The 20,517-nt window shown below is 47.2% G+C and overlaps 1 protein-coding gene across 2 annotated transcripts in view; it reads left to right on the forward strand.

The window, feature by feature from the left end:
* The window catches only part of ASXL3 (ASXL transcriptional regulator 3), a 303,495-nt gene that overhangs the window by 236,683 nt on the left and 46,295 nt on the right, over positions 1-20,517 (forward strand). For both annotated transcript variants that reach the window (XM_063923670.1, XM_063923669.1), the window contains one exon: positions 11,340-11,503. In XM_063923670.1, coding sequence (XP_063779740.1) covers positions 11,340-11,503 — 164 coding nt within the window. The remainder of the gene's footprint in view (positions 1-11,339; positions 11,504-20,517) is intronic.

Here is a 20,517-nt window from a genome sequence, read left to right on the forward strand (position 1 = left end):
GTTTTTCAAATCGGCTCTGCCAGCTTCCCCGTCAGAGAGGGAGTTAGTGTTGACTGCAATTAAAAAATTGTATCTTCAACAGGTGATAGTCAAAGTTCCTCTTCTCCAGCAAGGAAAGGGGTATTACTCAACCCTGTTTGTGGTCCCGAAACCGGACGGTTCGGTCAGGCCCAATTTGAATCTAAAATCCCCGAACTTGTACTTGAAAAAGTTCAAGTTCAAGATGGGGGGGATTGGATGGTGTCCCTGGACATAAAGGATGCATACCTTCATGTTCCGATTTTCCCTCCTCACCAGGCGTTCCTGATATTTGCAGTACAGGACTGTCATTACCAATTTCAGACGTTGCCGTTTGGGCTTTCCACAGCCCCGAGAATTTTCACCAAGGTAATGGCGGAAATGATGGTGCTCCTGCGCAAGCAGGGTGTCACAATTATCCCATACTTGGACGATCTCCTCATAAAGGCGAGATCTCGGGAGAAGTTGCTGGACAGCGTGTCGCTGTCGGTGAGGATGTTGCAGGGGCACGGCTGGATTCTCAATATACCGAAGTCCCAGCTAGTCCCTACAACACACCTGACCTTTCTGGGTCTGATTCTAGATACAGACCAGAAAAAGGTTTTTCTTCCGATGGAAAAGGCTCAGGAGCTCATAGCCCTGGTCAGGAAGCTATTAAAGCTAAAAAAAAGGTTTCAGTGCATCACTGCACGCGTGTCCTGGGGAAGATGGTGGCATCGTACGAGGCAATCCCCTTCGGAAGGTTCCATGCGAGGACCTTTCAATGGGATCTACTGGACAAATGGTCCGGGTCCCATTTACAAATGCATCAGAGGAACACCCTGTCTCCCAGAGCCAGGGTATCTCTCCTGTGGTGGCTGCACAGTGCTCACCTCCTAGAAGGCCGCAGGTTCGGAATTCAGGACTGGATCCTGGTGACCACGGACGCAAGCCTCCGAGGTTGGGGAGCAGTCACACTGGGAAGAAATTTCCAAGGTCTCTGGTCGAATCTAGAGACTTGTCTCCACATCAACGTCCTGGAGTTGAGGGCCATATACAACGCCCTACACCAGGCGGAGGCATTGCTTCGGGACAAACCGGTTCTGATTCAGTCAGACAATGTCACAGCAGTGGCTCATGTAAACCGCCAAGGCGGCACAAGGAGCAGAGTGGCCACGGCAGAAGCGACCAGGATTCTTCGCTGGGCGGAAGGCCATGTAAGCGCCCTACCAGCTGTATTCATCCCGGGGGTGGACAACTGGGAAGCGGACTTCCTCAGCAGGCACGACCTGCATCCGGGAGAGTGGGGACTTCATCAAGAAGTCTTTGCACAGATCGTGGGTCAGTGGGGACTGCCTCAGAGACATGATGGCGTCCCGTCTCAACAAAAAGCTAAAGCGGTATTGCGCCAGGTCAAGGGACCCTCAGGCGGTAGCGGTGGACGCTCTAGTGACACCTTGGGTGTTCAGATCGGTCTATGTGTTCCCTCCTCTGCCTCTCATACCAAAAGTACTGAGAATTATACGGCAAAGGGGAGTAAGAACGATACTCGTGGCTCCGGATTGGCCAAGAAGAACTTGGTACCCGGAACTTCAGGAGATGCTCACGGAAGATCCGTGGCCTCTACCTCTAAGACGGGACCTGCTTCAGCAGGGACCGTGTCTATTCCAAGACTTACCGCGGCTGCGTTTGACGGCATGGCGGTTGAACGCCGAATCCTAGCGAAAAAAGGTATTCCGGAGGAGGTCATTCCTACCCTGATCAAGGCTAGGAAGGACGTGACATTGAAACATTATCACCGTATATGGCGAAAATATGTTTCTTGGTGTGAGGCCAGGACTGCTCCTACGGAGGAGTTTGATAATGTCAATTATTATCTTAAAACATAAAGCTATACCGCTAGACTCGCTATTACCGTGGAGATGCTATGGCTGCTAGACTAATTACACACACTACGTACTAAGTACGCTATTTGCGTACTGAGTACCGCATGGATACGTACTTAGCGTATCAAACGCTGTGCCGTGGGAGCGACGCACAGGCGGCACGTACGCACACAGAGTGATATACTGTAAACCTTATTAATGGAACAATGTAAGGATATGCTTATACTTTAAACTTTAGCAGCCTAGTACTGCAGCGATGTAATACCTTATTATTATTATTATTATTATTACATTTTATTTATAAGGCGCCACATGTGTTTCGCAGCGCCGTACAAAGGACAGTACAGGGGACAAAACATTGCATTACAGTAAATAAATAACAAACAGAAATAGAGTACAGGTAACAGAGCACCACACATTCTCAAGACATAGTACAGCTAAGATGTAAGTATTGAGGGAGTGATCATCGTACTACTAGAGGCTGGTGGTCATAGATGAAGATGAGCCTTTACTAGCAGGATAAAAATGGTCGTTGAGTAGGGGAGAGCTGTGAGTGAAATGTGTTGAGACTAGGGCTTAGATAACAAGAGGAAAGAGGGCCCTGCTCTGAAGAGCTAACAATCTATTGGGGAGGGGCGACAGACAGATGACAAGAGGTTCAGGCAAGCGGGAGGTAGCCTGATGGCAGTATGCAAGCAAAGCTGAGATGTTCACGGCATGAGGCAGGGGGTGGAGGCGCGGCTTCAGCTCTGGGTTATGCATTAGAAGGGTACGCTTTGATGAATAGGTGGGTTTTAGAGCCCGTTTGAAGCTTTGCAAGGTTGGGGAGAGTCTAATGGAGCGGGGGAGTGCGTTCCACTGAAGGGGTGCAGCACGTGCAAAATCCTGAACTCGTGCATGGGAAGCAGTGACCAGGGCGGTGGAGAGGCGACGGTCATTAGTCGACCGTAGGGGGCGGGAGGGAGTATGAAGGGAAAGGAGGTTGGAGATGTAGGGAGCAGTGGAATTAGAGATGGCCTTGTATGTGAGGGTGAGGAGTTTGAAGAGGATTCTGTAGGGGAATGGGAGCCAGTGTAGATTTTGTTGAAGGGGAGTGGCAGATGTGGTGCGGCGGGAGAGGAAGATAAGCCTAGCTGCGGAGTTCAGGACAGATTGGAGGGGAGCAAGATGGGAGCAAGCGAGGCCAGTGAGGAGGACATTGCAGTAATCAAGTCGTGAGATGACCAGTGAGTGGATGATGAGTTTAGTTGCACTCTGGGAGAGATATGGCCTGATACGAGCAATGTTGCGTAGCTGGAAACGACAGGATTGTGCCAGAGCTTGGATGTGGGGTGCAAAGGAGAGGGAGGAGTCAAGAGTGACACCCAGGCAGCGGAGTTGGGGAACGGGGGAGATGGTGGTGTTGTCAACAATGATGGAGATATTGGTTGGGGGTGTTGCTCTGGATGGGGGGAAGATGATGAGTTCCGTTTTGTCCATGTTGAGCTTTAGAGAGCGTTCAGACATCCAGGAGGAGATTGCAGAGAGGCAGCTGGAAACCTGAGAGAGGACAGAGGGGGACAGATCAGGAGATGAGAGGTAGAGTTGTGTGTCATCAGCATAGAGGTGGTATTGAAGGCCAAATGAGTTAATGAGCGCACCCAGGGAAGAGGTATACAGGGAGAACAGAAGTGGTCCAAGGACAGAACCCTGAGGGACACCAACAGGAAGGGTGTGAGGTGGTGCTTGAGGCAGACACAGAGAAGGAGTGGTTAGTGAGGTAAGAAGAAAACCAGTCAAGGACAGTGCTAGAGAGGCCAGCGTTTTGGAGTGTGCCGAGGAGGAGAGGATGATCTACGGTGTCAAAGGCAGCAGAGAGGTCCAGAAGGATGAGCAGAGAGAAGTGGCCCCTGGATTTGGCCGAAAGCAGGTCATTGGTGACTTTCACCAGGGCAGTCTCAGTTGAGTGGAGTGGGCGAAAACCAGATTGTAGTGGATCTAGGATGGAGTTGTCAGATAGGTAGCTTGTGAGACGGCTGTAGACTAGTCGTTCAAGTAATTTGGAGGCGAAAGGGAGAAGAGAGATGGGGCGGTAGTTAGTGGGTGATGAGGGGTCGAGGTTGGGTTTTTTGAGAATAGGTGAGACCAGAGCATGTTTGAATGGTGAGGGGAAGATGCCGGTGGAGAGGGACAGGTTAAAGAGGTGAGCAAGGTGGGAGCAGGCAGTGGGGGAGAGGGAGGGGAGGGGGTCCAGGGGGCAGGTGGTGGGGGGGGGGAGGATAAGATGAGGGAGTGGACTTCCTTTTCTGAAGTCGGATGGAAGGAGGACAGGGTGGGATAGATGGAGGGGAGGGATAGAGGGGGCAGGGGGGTAGCAGAGGGGTGACGGCGGGAGATGTCGTGTCGGATATCCTCAATTTTGGAGATGAAGAAGGAGGCAAAGTCAGTGGCAGTGAGGGAGGATGGGAGGGGAGGAGGAGGGGGGCGAAGGAGAGTGTTGAAAGTTTCAAAGAGACGGCATGGACAGGAGGACTGAGAAGAGATGAGTGCTTGGAAAAAGGATTGCTTGGCGAGGGAAAGAGCAGAGCTGTAGGAGGAGAGAATAAACTTGAAATGGAGGAAGTCCGGTAGAGAGTGAGATTTCCTCCAGGAGCGTTCAGCGGAGCGTGAGCATTTTTGTAAGAAACGTGTTAGTTTGGTGTGCCAGGGTTGGGGTTTGGAGCGGCGGAGGGGGACAGAGGAGAGGGGGGCCACAGACTCGAGAGCAGCGGTTAGGGAAGAGTTATAGAAGGTGGCTGCCTGGTTGGGGACAAGTCATAGTGGAAAGAGGAGAGAGGAAAGTCTCGAGGGAGGACATGAAAGTGGGATTGAGAGACCCAAGATTGCGTCTGGTGGTGGTGGGTCTGGGCGTGGAGAGGAGGAGGGAGGATGAGAGGGTGAAAGAAAGCAGATGGTGGTCAGAGAGAGGGAAGGGAGAGTTTGAGAAATCAGAGAGATCACATTGGTGGGTGAAGACAAGGTCGAGGGAGTGGCCGAGATTGTGAGTAGCGGTGGAGGTCCATTGAGAAAGTCCAAAGGAGGTGGAAAGGGCGAGAAGATTAGTGGAAGCGGCATTAGTGATGTCAATAGGGATGTTAAAGTCTCCGAGGATGACAGAGGGGAGGTCAGAGGAGAGAAAGTGGGGAAGCCAGGCAGCAAAGTTGTCAAGGAAAGGTGAACAGTGGCCAGGGGGGCGGTAGATCACTGCCACAAGGAGGTGAATGGGGTAGAAACGGCGGATAGTGTGGACCTCAAATGTGGAGAAGGTGAGGGAGGGCTCAGGTGGGATGACACGAAAGGTGCAGTTAGGGGAGAGAAGGATGCCCACGCCTCCACCCTGGCGACCATCAGGTCTGACCGTGTGGGTGAAGGAGAGGCCTCCGTAGGAGAGGGCAGCAGGGGAGGTGGTGTCAGAGGAGGAGAGCCAGGTTTCAGTGATGGCGAGAAGGTGAAAAGAGTGGGAGATGAAGAGGTCATGGATAGTTGGCAGCTTGTTGCAGATTGATCTAGCATTCCAGAGTGCACAGGAGAAAGGAAGGGAGGGGACAGGGGAGATAGGGATAAGGTTGGCTGGGTTCTGAGTGTTTGTGGGTGATTTTGAATTTGGGGGGTGAGACCTGGCAGTGAGGATTGCTATGTGACAGGATCGAGGAGCCATAATTTGGTACAGTAGTGTTAAGGGGAATAGAATGGTGTAGGTGTAATATAGAATGAACAAGGAGTATTTGGGGTGTAATGTAAGCAAAAGACAGTGCAAACAGTATTTTTAGAAATAATGTTAGGAACGGAAAGGCTAGATGGATACACAGTGGTTGTAGATTGTGTAAATGAGAGTGTGAGCAATGTGTGAAAGCAGTAGGGCTGCTACTTAATCAGACAGGTTGTTCAGTATCCAGGCTGTGCAGGCTGCAGGCATTACTGGTAGTGGTATGGGTAACTCACTGTAGTCTGTTGGTTGTAGTTCTTTTGTGGAGGTTGGGGGAGGTAGTCTGCTGTCCCTCTGTTGTTCTCCTGGTTATCTCCGTATATCTCCATAGATTATATCATCCTACTTTGCACTAATATACTTAGCAACTAAAATGCTAGCAGCCTAAAATGCTTGCAGCCTTGACCAATACTAGTTAAATAACCATGCAGACATGGATGCAGGGTTAATTGATAGCAGCCCCCACCCTCTGAAAACTCCACCCACAGCAAAAGGTTGCCACAAGGTGTGAACAAATCACTATACCCCCACTAATACACAGTGAGAACAGACTATAGTCTGGCCTAGAAATAACTAGTAAAAGATAAAATTGTCAATACCTATCATAGTACAAAAAGCATGTAATGGCTGGATGTCAAAGTTGCAGCAGTGAGAGATTGTCAATACCTATCATAGTACAAAAAGCATGTAATGGCTGGATGTCAAAGTTGCAGCAGTGAGAGATTGTCAATACCTATCATAGTACAAAAAGCATGTAATGGCTGGATGTCAAAGTTGCCTTAAGTAGCGCTGGCGGTATGAAGTACCCGCAGTGCGTACACCTTAACAATGCTTATACACCTTATACCGATTAATACGCTATAAAAGCCCTTTGCAGGAAAGTGAAAACACAACACTGGTTTGTGGTAAACCACTGGGCTCTAACACCGCAGTGGATTATTCAGAGAAAAAGGGGTAAACAGATACAAGTTATACACTACAGGCTAACAAGGAAATCTAAACAGAATAACAGACAATAATGGCTACAGAGAATATACATACGTGGGGAATCGTTCGCAAGCGCGTCCTGGACCCAGTCCTCCGCTATCAGGTAGAAAGCGTAAGAGTATTCTGACCGGCCAGGCAACAATGGTCCTTATATACACAACATGCATACACAATACAATGGTCACTGTAATCTCATTGTTCATTGGACACAGGAATATGTCTCTACATTACAGCAAAGGTCATAGGTGAATTTGAATAGGTAGGCGATGTCCTTTCCCAACTGCTCTGGTGGGTGATATCCTCTGGATTCCCGCCGCATGTGTAATTTACAGCAAATAGTTAATGTTCATATTCTATTTTTGTACATAACTATACGCAGGAGCAAGCGATCCTTTCCTAACTAACACCGGAATGTTACCATTAAAATACCCTACAGCTGGATACTAGACATCACCTTCCCACCATTATCTGACCCTTCCCATCATGCAAAGATGAATCTCTCTGTCCAGGAACTGTTTAAACTAATATTACTCGCTGTCATGGTCTAGGGGAACTACATCTACAAAATGCACTATTTGGGTTAAATATGCTATATTCTAATAGCACGCTACACGCTCACAAACTCCGCCGTAAATACACATATCATGCGCACGAGTCGCCGGAGCGTCTCTTACGCAACTTGCGGATATGTGCACGCACGGGGGACCGTGTGCACGAGCAGCGCGCATGTGCATGAGGGGTTAGTACAGGGGATATGTGCAACAATATTTTTCGATTTTGACAAGTTCCATTTGGGTCGTCTGCTTCACTTCCTGCAAACAGGAGTGACTTTGGGCCTAAAATTAGGCTCCATAAAGGTCCAAATTTCGGCCTTATCCATTTTCTTTCAAAAGGAATTGGCTTCTCTTCCTGAAGTACAGACATTCGTGAAGGGGGTGCTGCATATTCAGCCTCCTTTTGTACCTCCGGTGGCGCCGTGGGATCTTAATGTGGTATTAAGTTTCCTCAAGTCACCTTGGTTTGAACCACTCACAACAATGGAGTTGAAATATCTCACTTGGAAAGTGTCCATGTTGTTGGCCTTGGCTTCTGCGAGGCGTGTTTCGGAATTAGCGCCTTTGTCACATAAAAGCCCCTATCTGGTTTTCCACGTGGATAGGGCAGAATTGAGGACTCGTCCTCAATTTCTGCCTAAAGTGGTCTCTTCTTTTCATATGAATCAACCTATTGTCGTGCCTGTGGCTACACGGGACTTGGAGGATTCCGAGTCCCTTGATGTGGTCAGGGCTTTGAAGATTTATGTGGCCAGAACAGCGAGGGTTAGGAAAACTGAAGCGCTGTTTGTTCTGTATGCAGCCAACAAAGTTGGCGCGCCTGCTTCAAAGCAGACTATTGCTCGCTGGATCTGTAACACGATTCAGCAGGCGCATTATACGGCAGTATTGCCATTGCCTAAATCGGTTAAGGCCCATTCCACTAGGAAGGTGGGCTCGCCTTGGGCGGCTGCCCGAGGGGTCTTGGCATTACAGTTGTGCCGAGCAGCTACTTGGTCGGGGTCAAACACCTTTGCAAAGTTCTATAAATTTGATACCCTGGCTGAGGAGGACCTCCTGTTTGCTCAATCGGTGCTGCAGAGTCATCCGCACTCTCCCGCCCGTTTGGGAGCTTTGGTATAATCCCCATGGTCCTTACGGAGTCCCAGCATCCTCTAGGACGTTAGAGAAAATAAGATTTTACACTTACCGGTAAATCTATTTCTCGTAGTCCGTAGAGGATGCTGGGCGCCCGTCCCAAGTGCGGACTTCTTCTGCAAGACTTGTATATAGTTTTTGCTTACATAAGGGTTATGTTATAGTTTCATCGGTTTAGACCGAGACTATGTTGTTTGTTCATACTATTAACTGGGTAGTTATCACAAGTTATACGGTGTGATTGGTGTGGCTGGTATGAATCTTGCCATGGGATTCCCAAAAATCCTTTCCTCGTACTGTCCATCTCCTTTGGGAACAGTTTCTCTAACTGATGTCTGGAGGAGGGGCATAGAGGGAGGAGCCAGTGCACACCCAGAGTCCAAAGTCTTTCTTAAATTGCCCATGCCTCCTGCAGAGCCCGTCTGTTCCCCATGGTCCTTACGGAGTCCCAGCATCCTCTACGGACTACAAGAAATAGATTTACCGGTAAGTGTAAAATCTTATTTTCTTGGATTGGCTGCAGTGCCTCAATTTCAAATGCTTTCCATAAAAGCCTCCGTTTAGTTCTTTCCAAAAGATTGTGGTGAAATTTGTTTTTTCCTAATAAGATACCACAGATCCAGAATCCTTCAACTATCCTCTGTGGTAAACACAGCATTTCCCCTTGGTCATTCTCCTGATATATCTTCAATATGATGTACTGCTGAACACCCTCCAGATGACCAGGATCTTCCCACAGTTCTCAATCTGGTAGACTCTCTCCTGGGTTCTCCCAGTTTAGACACTTCTTTCACTCAATGCCACTGTGCTTTTGGTGCATACCAATCTCTGAGACGGAGTATCTTTGTCTTGCCAGTCACTCCTCCAAGGGTTACATTTCTGCTCTCTACAATGCCCTACTTTCAGCCACTGCGGTCTAGAAAAGCTCTTCCAAACCAAATGGGAATCTGACATGTGGGATAGCTTTAGTCTTATTGATAATTCTGTTGCCTGTCAAATTGCAGCCTCTTGAAAGAACCCACAACCTCCCACCATCACCTCAGTCTGCAGTATGACATGGTATACATATCAAATGGAATACATCATGAGCATCCTGATAAATTCCTTCCCCCAACCTTTCACAAAGTGTAGGTACCCTGGACTTCATGAGTCAAAGGGAAAAAAAAAAAATGTTACCACTACGCTTAGGGGTGTATTCAGTAAGTGTCAGAAGCTTCCGACAGGTTGAGGTCAGAAGGGGTTCCAACCTATTCAATAGAGGGACGGTTTTTTTCTGACAAGTCGGGAATTCCCGACTTGTAGGAAAGCTGTCGGAATACACACGGCGCCAATCCGCGTGTATTGTCGAAAGGACGGCCAAACCCGACAGGTTTTAGCTCCGTTTGCGACAATGTCAATCTGACTTTAAAAGAGTGTCGGTTTGACGCTGTCGGAAACGGGCCAAACGTGTCGGGTTTGGCCCAGCATTGGGGCTGTCGGAAAGGACCTGACAGCTATTTGAATACACCCCTTAAAGTGTGTTCTATCTTCTATGTTCCAAATTTGTCCCCTCTTTGGCCTCCTGAACTCAGTTGACTTTTATCCATATGGAGAGAAGTCCTCTCCACTGTGTCACTCCCACTTGTCCTTTTACTGGAAAATGTCACTGGGGGTACCTACTTGTGTTGCTATTGTTTGTAAGTAGATTCCTCTTGCCGTATTCTTAAATTCTGTCCTGGCAGCTTTTTTTTTGTGTAATTGAAACTGTATATGTGTCACCTCTGGTACGCCAATAACAAACTTTGTGGGAAGAAAGGATTACAAAGACTGTGCTAAAAAAAAAATACAAAAATTGAAAATAAGATGTTATATAATGGGTATTTTTTTTTTGGACCTTATTTAAAAATATAAATGGTTGAATCAATTTTCTTTTGAAGTTTCTACGCGTCAGAGTACATTTTCAAAAGTGAATGCTGTGTTTAAAAATAAAAGCCTTATGCTTTCTAGACAAAATACTTTTTTTCTACTTCGGCATCTTGCAATTGATCAATTAATTGATGTTTTTCTGCCATGACAACATTTCATGAACTAGGTATACTGCAATACAGTTTCATCTTGCCATTTAATTTGTATATGAGAGACGCTATTATACACACAGGTCGACGGTTTTATTCACAAAGTAACTGTTCTCTTGATGATATAATTTGGCGCTTCTATTGGAGTATCCACTTTAGAGCTGCCACATCTTTGTGGTTGCTTGGTCTCCGGGGTTGGCTGGTTTAAACCACCATGGTTTAAAATTAAACCAAATGATTTTTTTTTTAATTAATTTTTATTTAATTTTTTATTATGCTTTTAGTACAGGCACGGCGCCATTACTTATGAAAAAAAAGCCTATTATATATTTTTTTTAAAGTTTTTATTCAAAATATTTAATGCCAGTGACATTCGTGTATGTGTGTTTTCTTTGAAAAGTGCTTTTGCATTTTACATTTTGTATTCCTATTCAGATTTATTTAGTTACAATAAGTAAGACTAATGGTTAACATTAACTTGTTCTTGTTTCCAATTTTGTCTATCTATGAGTGTACTTTACATGTATTAATATGTTTAGTATATCTACATATATTCAGATTTAATAGCAATAATCAACTAAAAAATTGGTTTATTCATATAGTCCCAGAAAACACAATTTCTAGCATACACACACGGCAGTCATTTGAACGATGACGTTATATAGTGTAGGCTTTGTCTGTTAGGCAGATTGTCTAGTATGTATTCACTACTGCGCCCTCCCGCAGGTCGTGTGCCAGGACGTCCCATAGGGTGTGCTGCAGGTCCAACGGGATGACCCGGCAAACGACAGTATTAAAGGGAATGCGGCCGTGAATGATATATTGTGCAGTCGAGCGATATATTGTTCCGTGTGTACAAAACGGCCGATGTATCGTTACATCGGCCGGGTACACACATCGTTTAGTGTGTGTCTGGTTAAGAGTAATAGTTATAAGCTGTAAATATACAGGATGAATATCATCATGAGTTTTATTAATAACTTTTTTTCAAACATCCCAGGGCATTTGAAATGGACCAAAGCAGAAGATATTGACATAGAAACACCCGGATCAATTTTAGTGAACACTAACCTGAGGGCTTTAATAAACAAGCATACTTTCGCTTCTTTACCTCAGCACTTTCAGCAGTACCTCCTGCTCTTACTTCCGGAAGTAGACAGACAGGTGAGTGCTTCCAATCATCTGTCATTTATCACTCATCTCGCCTTCTATTAGAACTGAATATTTGCTTTAATTATTTTTGCTATTTTTTTTTGTAAATAATAATTTACATAAATACAATTATTTTTATAGCTTTAATTATGGTTGCAAGATAAATACAGGTATGGCATCATCTAATATTCAGCATATCCGAATCTATTGTCACACAACTAATTACAATGCTATATTTTATGGGCAGCTTGTAACTGCTAAAGCACTGAAACATAGTAAAGGGGGGGTACTCACGGAGCGATATTCTAAGCAATCTGACTAGATTGCTTAGAATATCGGCATGATCGCTCCGTGTGTAGCCCCCTCGGCGATAGCGATGCGCGGCCCCGCACATCGCTATCGCTGCTGCTAGATTGGCCTGCATGCAGGCCAATCTAGCGGGTCGCTCACTTCACCCGCTGGGTGAAATGAGCGGCCCCCCCGTCTCCCCCCGCACGCTCAGCACAGATCGCGCTGTGCTGAGCGGCAGGAGAGATGTGTGCTGAGCGGTTCGCTCAGCACACATCTCTCCTGCATCGGCCCGTGGGTACTGGGCTTAACACACGGAGACTGAAAACTAAAGTTTATTTTCTTTTTAACGGTTAAGTGCAGTACTCTATTTGACTATGTACCATTGCTTTTGCGATTAACACTCTTTGTTTAAAAGCTGGCAATCTTGCGACAATACCCCTAGGGTTTTTTTGGATTTAGTAAATATATTAAATTACAATTAAAATGTAGTCTTATCTTTCCCCACAATGCATCCATAATTTCCCACAGCAGATCTTTTCCCAGTGACTGCAAGAGGAGACACATGCAGAATTATGTATGCATTTCTAAATGACTGTCCCTGAGTAGCAGCTACAGTATTTACCAGGTTTTTCTCTGACGTCCTAGTGGATGCTGGGACTCCGTAAGGACCATGGGGAATAGCGGCTCCGCAGGAGACAGGGCACAAGAATAAAAGCTTTAGGATCAGGTGGTGTGCACTGGCTCCTCCCCCCATGACCCTCCTCCAAGCCTCAGTTAGATTTTTGTGCCCGAACGAGAAGGGTGCAGGCTAGGTGGCTCTCCTGAGCTGCTTAGAATAAAAGTGTATTTTAGGTTTTTTATTTTCAGTGAGTCCTGCTGGCAACAGGCTCACTGCATCGTGGGACTAAGGGGAGAAGAAACGGACTCACCTGCGTGCAGAGTGGATTGGGTTTCTTAGGCTACTGGACATTAGCTCCAGAGGGACGATCACAGGTTCAGCCTGGATGGGTCCCGGAGCCGCGCCGCCGGCCCCCTTACAGAGCCAGAAGAGCGAAGAGGTCCGGTGAAATCGGCGGCAGAAGACGATCCTGTCTTCAGACTAAGGTAGCGCACAGCACCGCAGCTGTGCGCCATTGCTCTCAGCACACTTCACACTCCGGTCACTGAGGGTGCAGGGCGCTGGGGGGGAGCGCCCTGAGACGCAATATAACAGATGATACCTTAGGTTGGCAAAAGAATACATCACATATAGCTCTTGGGCTATATGGATGTATTTTAACCCCTGCCATTTTTACAGCAAAGAGCGGGAGATAAGGACGTCGTGAAGGGGCGGAGCCTATCTCCTCAGCACACAAGCGCCATTTTCCCTCACAGCTCCGCTGGAAGGACGGCTCCCTGACTCTCCCCTGCAGACTTGCTACAGAATCAGGGTAAAAAAGAGAAGGGGGGGCACTATTGGCAGCTAAAAATTATATAAACAGCAGCTATAAGGGAATAACACTTATATAAGGTTATTCCTGTATATATATATATAGCGCTTGGTGTGTGCTGGCAGACTCTCCCTCTGTCTCTCCAAAGGGCTTGTGGGGTCCTGTCCTCTATCAGAGCATTCCCGGTGTGTGTGCTGTGTGTTGGTACGTGTGTGTCGACATGTATGAGGAGGAAAATGATGTGGAGGCGGAGCAATTGCCTGGGTTAGTGATGTCACCCCCTAGGGAGTCGACACCTGACTGGATGATCGTATTTAAAGAATTAAGTGATAATGTCAGCACTTTGCAAAGAACGGTTGATGACATGAGACAGCCGGCAAATCAATTAGTGCCTGTCCAGGCGTCTCAGACACCGTCAGGGGCCCTAAAACGCCCGTTACCTCAGTGGGTCGACACAGACCCAGACACAGATACTGAGTCTAGTGTCGACGGTGAGGAGACAAACGTAATGTCCAGTAGGGCCACACGTTACATGATCACGGCAATGAAGGAGGCATTGAACATTTCTGACACTACAAGTACCACAAAGAAGGGTATTATGTGGGGTGTGAAAAAACTACCAATAGTTTTCCCTGAGTCAGATGAGTTAAATGAGGTGTGTGAAAAAGCGTGGGTTTCCCCCGACAAAAAACTGCTAATTTCTAAAAAATTATTGGCACTATATCCTTTCCCGTCAGAGGTTAGGACGCGTTGGGAAACACCCCCTAGGGTAGATAAGGCGCTCACACGTTTATCTAAACAAGTAGCGTTACCGTCTCCTGATACGGCCACCCTCAAAGAACCAGCAGATAGAAGGCTGGAAAATATTCTTAAAAGTATATACACACATACTGGTGTTATACTGCGACCAGCAATCGCCTCAGCCTGGATGTGCAGTGCTGGAGTCGCGTGGTCGGATTCCCTGACTGAAAATATTGATACCCTGGATAGGGACAATATTCTGTTAACTATAGAGCATTTGAAGGATGCATTACTATATATGCGTGATGCACAGAGGGATATTTGCACCCTGGCATCAAGAGTAAGTGCTATGTCCATTTCTGCCAGAAGAGCGTTATGGACGCGACAGTGGTCAGGCGATGCGGATTCCAAACGACATATGGAAGTATTGCCGTATAAAGGGGAGGAGTTATTTGGGGCTGGTCTATCGGACCTGGTGGCCACGGCAACGGCTGGAAAATCCACCTTTTTACCCCAGGTCACTGCACATCAGCAGAAAAAGACACCATCTTTTCAAACTCAGTCCTTTCGTTCCCATAAGTACAAGCGAGCTAAAGGCCATTCCTTCCTGCCCCGGGGCAGAGGAAGGGGAAAAAGACTGCACCATGCAGCCGCTTCCCAGGAGCAGAAGCCCTCCCCTGCTTCTGCCAAGTCTTCAGCATGACGCTGGGGCTTTACAAGCAGACTCAGACATGGCGGGGGCCCGTCTCAAGAATTTCAACGCGCAGTGGGCTCACTCGCAAGTGGACCCCTGGATTCTACAGGTAGTATCGCAGGGGTACAAACTGGAATTCGAGGCGTTTCCCCCTCGCCGGTTCCTGAAGTCTGCTCTACCAAAGTCTCCCTCCGACAGGGAGGCAGTTTTGGAAGCCATTCACAAGCTGTATTCCCAGCAGGTGATAATCAAGGTACCCCTCCTACAACAGGGAAAGGGGTATTATTCCACGCTGTTTGTGGTACCGAATCCGGACGGCTCGGTGAGACCAATTTTAAATCTGAAATCCTTGAACACTTACATAAAGAGGTTCAAATTCAAGATGGAATCACTCAGAGCGGTGATAGCAAACCTGGAAGAAGGGGACTATATGGTGTCTCTGGACATCAAGGATGCTTATCTCCACGTCCCAATCTACCCGTCTCACCAAGGGTACCTCAGGTTTGTAGTACAAGACTGTCATTATCCGTTTCAGACGCTGCCGTTTGGGTTGTCCACGGCACCTCGGGTCTTTACCAAAGTAATGGCCGAAATGATGATTCTTCTTCGAAGAAAAGGCATCTTAATTATCCCTTACTTGGACGATCTCCTGATAAGGGCAAGGTCCAGGGAACAGTTAGAAGTCGGAGTAGCACTATCTCAGGTAGTGTTACGTCAGCACGGGTGGATCCTAAATATTCCAAAATCGCAGCTGATTCCACCGACACGTCTACTGTTCCTAGGAATGATTCTGGACACAGTCCAGAAAAAGGTGTTTCTCCCGGAGGAGAAGGCCAGGGAGTTATCCGAGCTAGTCAGGAACCTCCTAAAACCAGGCCAGGTGTCAGTGCATCAGTGCACGAGGGTCCTGGGAAAAATGGTGGCTTCTTACGAAACGATTCCATTCGGAAGATTCCATGCAAGAACTTTTCAGTGGGATCTACTGGACAAATGGTCCGGATCGCATCTTCAGATGCATCAGCGGATAACCCTGTCGCCAAGGACAAGGGTGTCTCTTCTGTGGTGGCTGCAGAGTGCTCATCTACTAGAGGGCCGCAGATTTGGCATTCAGGATTGGATCCTGGTGACCACGGATGCAAGCCTGAGAGGCTGGGGAGCAGTCACACAGGGAAGAAATTTCCAGGGCTTGTGGTCAAGCATGGAAGCATCTCTTCATATAAACATTCTGGAACTAAGGGCCATTTACAATGCCCTAAGTCAAGCGAAACCCCTGCTTCAGGGTCAGGCGGTATTGATCCAATCGGACAACATCATGTCAGTCGCCCACGTAAACAGACAGGGCGGCACGAGAAGCAGGAGGGCAATGGCAGAAGCTGCAAGGATTCTTCGCTGGGCGGAAAATCATGTGATAGCACTGTCAGCAGTGTTCATTCCGGGAGTGGACAACTGGGAAGCAGACTTCCTCAGCAGGCAAGACCTACACCCGGGAGAGTGGGGACTTCACCCAGAAGTCTTCCACCTGATAGTAAACCGTTGGGAAGAACCAAAGGTGGCCATGATGGCGTCCCGTCTAAACAAAAAACTAGACAGATATTGCGCCAGGTCAAGGAACCCTCAGGCAATAGCGGTGGACGCCCTGGTAACGCCGTGGGTGTACCAGTCAGTGTATGTGTTCCCTCCTCTGCCTCTCATACCAAAGGTACTGAGAATCATAAGAAGGAGAGGAGTAAGAACTATACTCGTGGTTCCGGATTGGCCAAGAAGGACTTGGTACCCGGAACTTCAAGAGATGCTCACGGACGAACCGTGGCCTCTACCTCTGAGAAAGGACCTGCTCCAGCAGGGGCCTTGTCTGTTCCAAGACTTACCGCGGCTGCGTTTGACGGCATGGCGGTTGAACGCCGGATCCTGAGGGAAAAAGGCATTCCAGATGAAGTCATCCCTACCCTGGTCAAGGCCAGGAAGGACGTAACCGCAAAACTTTATCACCGAATTTGGCGAAAATATGTTGCGTGGTGTGAGGCCAAGAAGGCCCCTACAGAGGAATTTCAACTGGGTCGTTTCCTCCATTTCCTGCAAACAGGACTATCTATGGGCCTAAAATTAGGGTCCATTAAGGTTCAAATTTCAGCCCTGTCGATTTTCTTCCAGAAAGAACTGGCTTCAATGCCTGAAGTTCAGACATTTGTAAAAGGGGTACTGCATATACAGCCTCCTTTTGTGCCTCCAGTGGCACCTTGGGATCTCAATGTTGTGTTGAGTTTTCTAAAGTCACATTGGTTTGAACCACTCACCACTGTGGACTTCAAATATCTCACATGGAAGGTGACAATGTTGTTAGCCCTGGCTTCAGCCAGGCGTGTGTCAGAATTGGCGGCTTTATCATATAAAAGTCCTTACTTAATTTTTCATTCTGACAGGGCAGAATTGAGGACTCGTCCTCAATTTCTACCTAAGGTGGTTTCTGCATTTCACATGAACCAACCTATTGTGGTACCTGCGGCTACTAGGGACTTGGAGGACTCCAAGTTGCTTGACGTTGTCAGGGCCCTGAAAATATATGTTTCCAGGACGGCTGGAGTCAGAAAATCTGACTCGTTGTTTATCCTGTATGCACCCAACAAGCTGGGTGCTCCTGCTTCTAAGCAGACGATTGCTCGTTGGATTTGTAGTACAATTCAGCTTGCACATTCTGTGGCAGGCCTGCCACAGCCAAAATCGGTAAAAGCCCATTCCACAAGGAAAGTGGGCTCATCTTGGGCGGCTGCCCGAGGGGTCTCGGCTTTACAACTTTGCCGAGCAGCTACTTGGTCAGGGGCAAACACGTTTGCGAAATTCTACAAATTTGATACCCTGGCTGAGGAGGACCTGGAGTTCTCTCATTCGGTGCTGCAGAGTCATCCGCACTCTCCCGCCCGTTTGGGAGCTTTGGTATAATCCCCATGGTCCTTACGGAGTCCCAGCATCCACTAGGACGTCAGAGAAAATAAGATTTTACTTACCGATAAATCTATTTCTCGTAGTCCGTAGTGGATGCTGGGCGCCCATCCCAAGTGCGGATTGTCTGCAATACTTGTATATAGTTATTGTTACAAAAATTCGGGTTATTATTGTTGTGAGCCATCTTTTCAGAGGCTCCTTTTCGTTTTATCATACTGTTAACTGGGTTCAGATCACAAGTTGTACGGTGTGATTGGTGTGGCTGGTATGAGTCTTACCCGGGATTCAATATCCTTCCTTATTATGTACGCTCGTCCGGGCACAGTATCCTAACTGAGGCTTGGAGGAGGGTCATGGGGGGAGGAGCCAGTGCACACCACCTGATCCTAAAGCTTTTATTCTTGTGCCCTGTCTCCTGCGGAGCCGCTATTCCCCATGGTCCTTACGGAGTCCCAGCATCCACTACGGACTACGAGAAATAGATTTATCGGTAAGTAAAATCTTATTTTCTGCAGCGGGGTACACTGTGTTCCACAGGGAATATATCAGGGTGTATAGATGGATCTTGATTCAGGCACCAGCAGGTTAAAGCTTTAGCTGTCCCAGGATGCATTGGGGCCTACTTTATAACCCCGCCTCCAGGCACTGTGAGCTCAGTTTTTCAGTTGGTGTCTGCAGAAGCAGGTCACTTAACAGGTGGGCTGCACCGGGCAGCCCTAAAATAAGCTTTTTCTGACAGAAAATTTCTTCAAAACTGACTGTCATCGCTGTCTGTCAGGGTGACACTTCAGCACTGCAGCTCCATCACCTCCCAAGCGGCGTCGCATACTCCCGCTGGCTCAGTTCCCGGGTACTTGCGGCGGAGACGCTCCGGCTTAGGCACACAGTCGCAGACGCTCTCCTGGTTCGCATGGCTGCTACGGGGAGGAGGTAAGAGGGTCCCCCAGGCGGGACCCGCCATTAAATCGCGTTCCGATTGCAATCTAGGGAGATGCACTGCGACGCTGGCGTGGACACTTTGACCAAGCAGGGACCCCACTCATTGGTACGTGTACAAATCATTGGTACGTCCGCACCTGGAATATTGTGTTCAGTTTTGGGCACCACTGTATAAAAAAAGATATCGGGGAACTCAAAAGGGTTCAAAGGCGAGCTACTAAATTGATTAAAGGGTTAGAGGGACTGGATTACGAGGAAAGGCTTACTAACTTGAATATGTACACACTGGAAAAGAGGTGTCTAATAGGAGACATTTTTAATGTCTTCAAATATGTAAAGGGGCACTACAAAGAGTTATCAGAGGAATTATTTATTAAAAGAATTCTGTTTAGGACACGTGGGCACTCGTTGAGGCTGGAGGGGAAAAAAATCCGTACACAATGGAGGAAAGGGTTCTTTACTGTTAGGGCAATCAGGATTTGGAATTCTTTGCCAGAGAAAGTGGTAATGGTGGACTCTGTAAATGCATTTAAAAAAGGATTGGATGAATTTATGATTGAAAAGGATATCCAAGGTTACAACATTTAAAATATTGACGTTAATCTGGGTGTAACATGACTATAGTTGTTAACTAGTCATAAAAACATTCTTCAGCAGGTACAGTAAAATCAACTCAACTTAATACGGAATACAGGTTGAACACGATGGGCATTTTGCCTCTTTTCAACCTCATTTACTATGTTACTATATCCACCAGGGCATAGGACTTCAGGTCGGATATACTAATCTCCACTTTAATAAGACTCCACAGTACCAGGTGGTAAAGTCCAGCATAGGGAAGACTGCGCTTGACCTGTAGCCCATCCCCCGGTCCAGGGCGCCATCTACTGCTGGTGTTCCCGCCCTGGAGCTGCCTCACACTCTCACTCCCTGACTGAGATGCTGGGCGCCATTTTCTAAAATAGATGCGACTGATCTCCGGGACTGCAGGGCAAGGTCTCCCTTGTAAACCTGCCTGTACATCAGCGCCGTGGTTTTACAAACACTTAAGTATTCTACATGTCAATATTAAGACAGCGTTATTTAAGAACAAGTGTACCTGTGCCAGAATATATTGTACGAGTATTCTGATATACACATCCGGTCTCAGACCGTACATTGTTATATATATATATATATATATATATATATATATTATACATATTATACATATGCTAGTTCAATGCAGTTTTATTGTGTTGCTAAAATAATTATCTGCATTATCAATGTGACTGTGTGTGCCTGTATCTGCTGTGTGGATTTCACTTTGTGTACTCCAGCTATATCTATCACTGTATTCTGTACGCTAAGGGACTAGGTGCGTCAGGGTCCATATATAGCGCTTCACAGTATTTACCGATTAAAGTGTACTCTACTGTTTACACAGTCACCTAATGCCAGATTTATTCGCTTGCATTGTGTACTGGGTACTTAGTCGCATAATACCGGACTTATTCGCTGGTGTTTGTGTACTGTGTGCACAGTCTCATACTAGGGAATTTATTCGAAGGTATTGTTCTCTGTCTGGCTGTATCATACTAATACGCTCTGCGGTTGTATTCACTAATAATGTCTAACACACAGGGGCGGGAAATCCGAGGACGCTCCTGCATCCAAAGATTTGCCTGACGGGGAAGTTTAATATGACTGTCTGTGTACTATGTGCCATATATCTCCCGTTCAGTCCGCGGCTCCTATAATCAATCAAGTGCCACCTGGGGTGGCATTCTCAGCTATGCTACATACGCTTGTGATATGCCTTACGCCCCCTATGGGACCTCCTGTAAAATTACAGCCACATATTGTCCCTATAGAAATCCGCCTTGGGCGGATAATTTGTCTACCCAGTTGCGGCAGTTGCGTCAATCCTTCGTTAGACATAAAACTGCCCCAAGTCACTCTCGTGTCACGTGGTCATCTAAGCGGGCTACTTCCACCTCACAATCCGCTAA

Source organism: Pseudophryne corroboree, chromosome 5, assembly GCF_028390025.1.
Source record: "Pseudophryne corroboree isolate aPseCor3 chromosome 5, aPseCor3.hap2, whole genome shotgun sequence".
NCBI lineage: Eukaryota > Metazoa > Chordata > Amphibia > Anura > Myobatrachidae > Pseudophryne > Pseudophryne corroboree.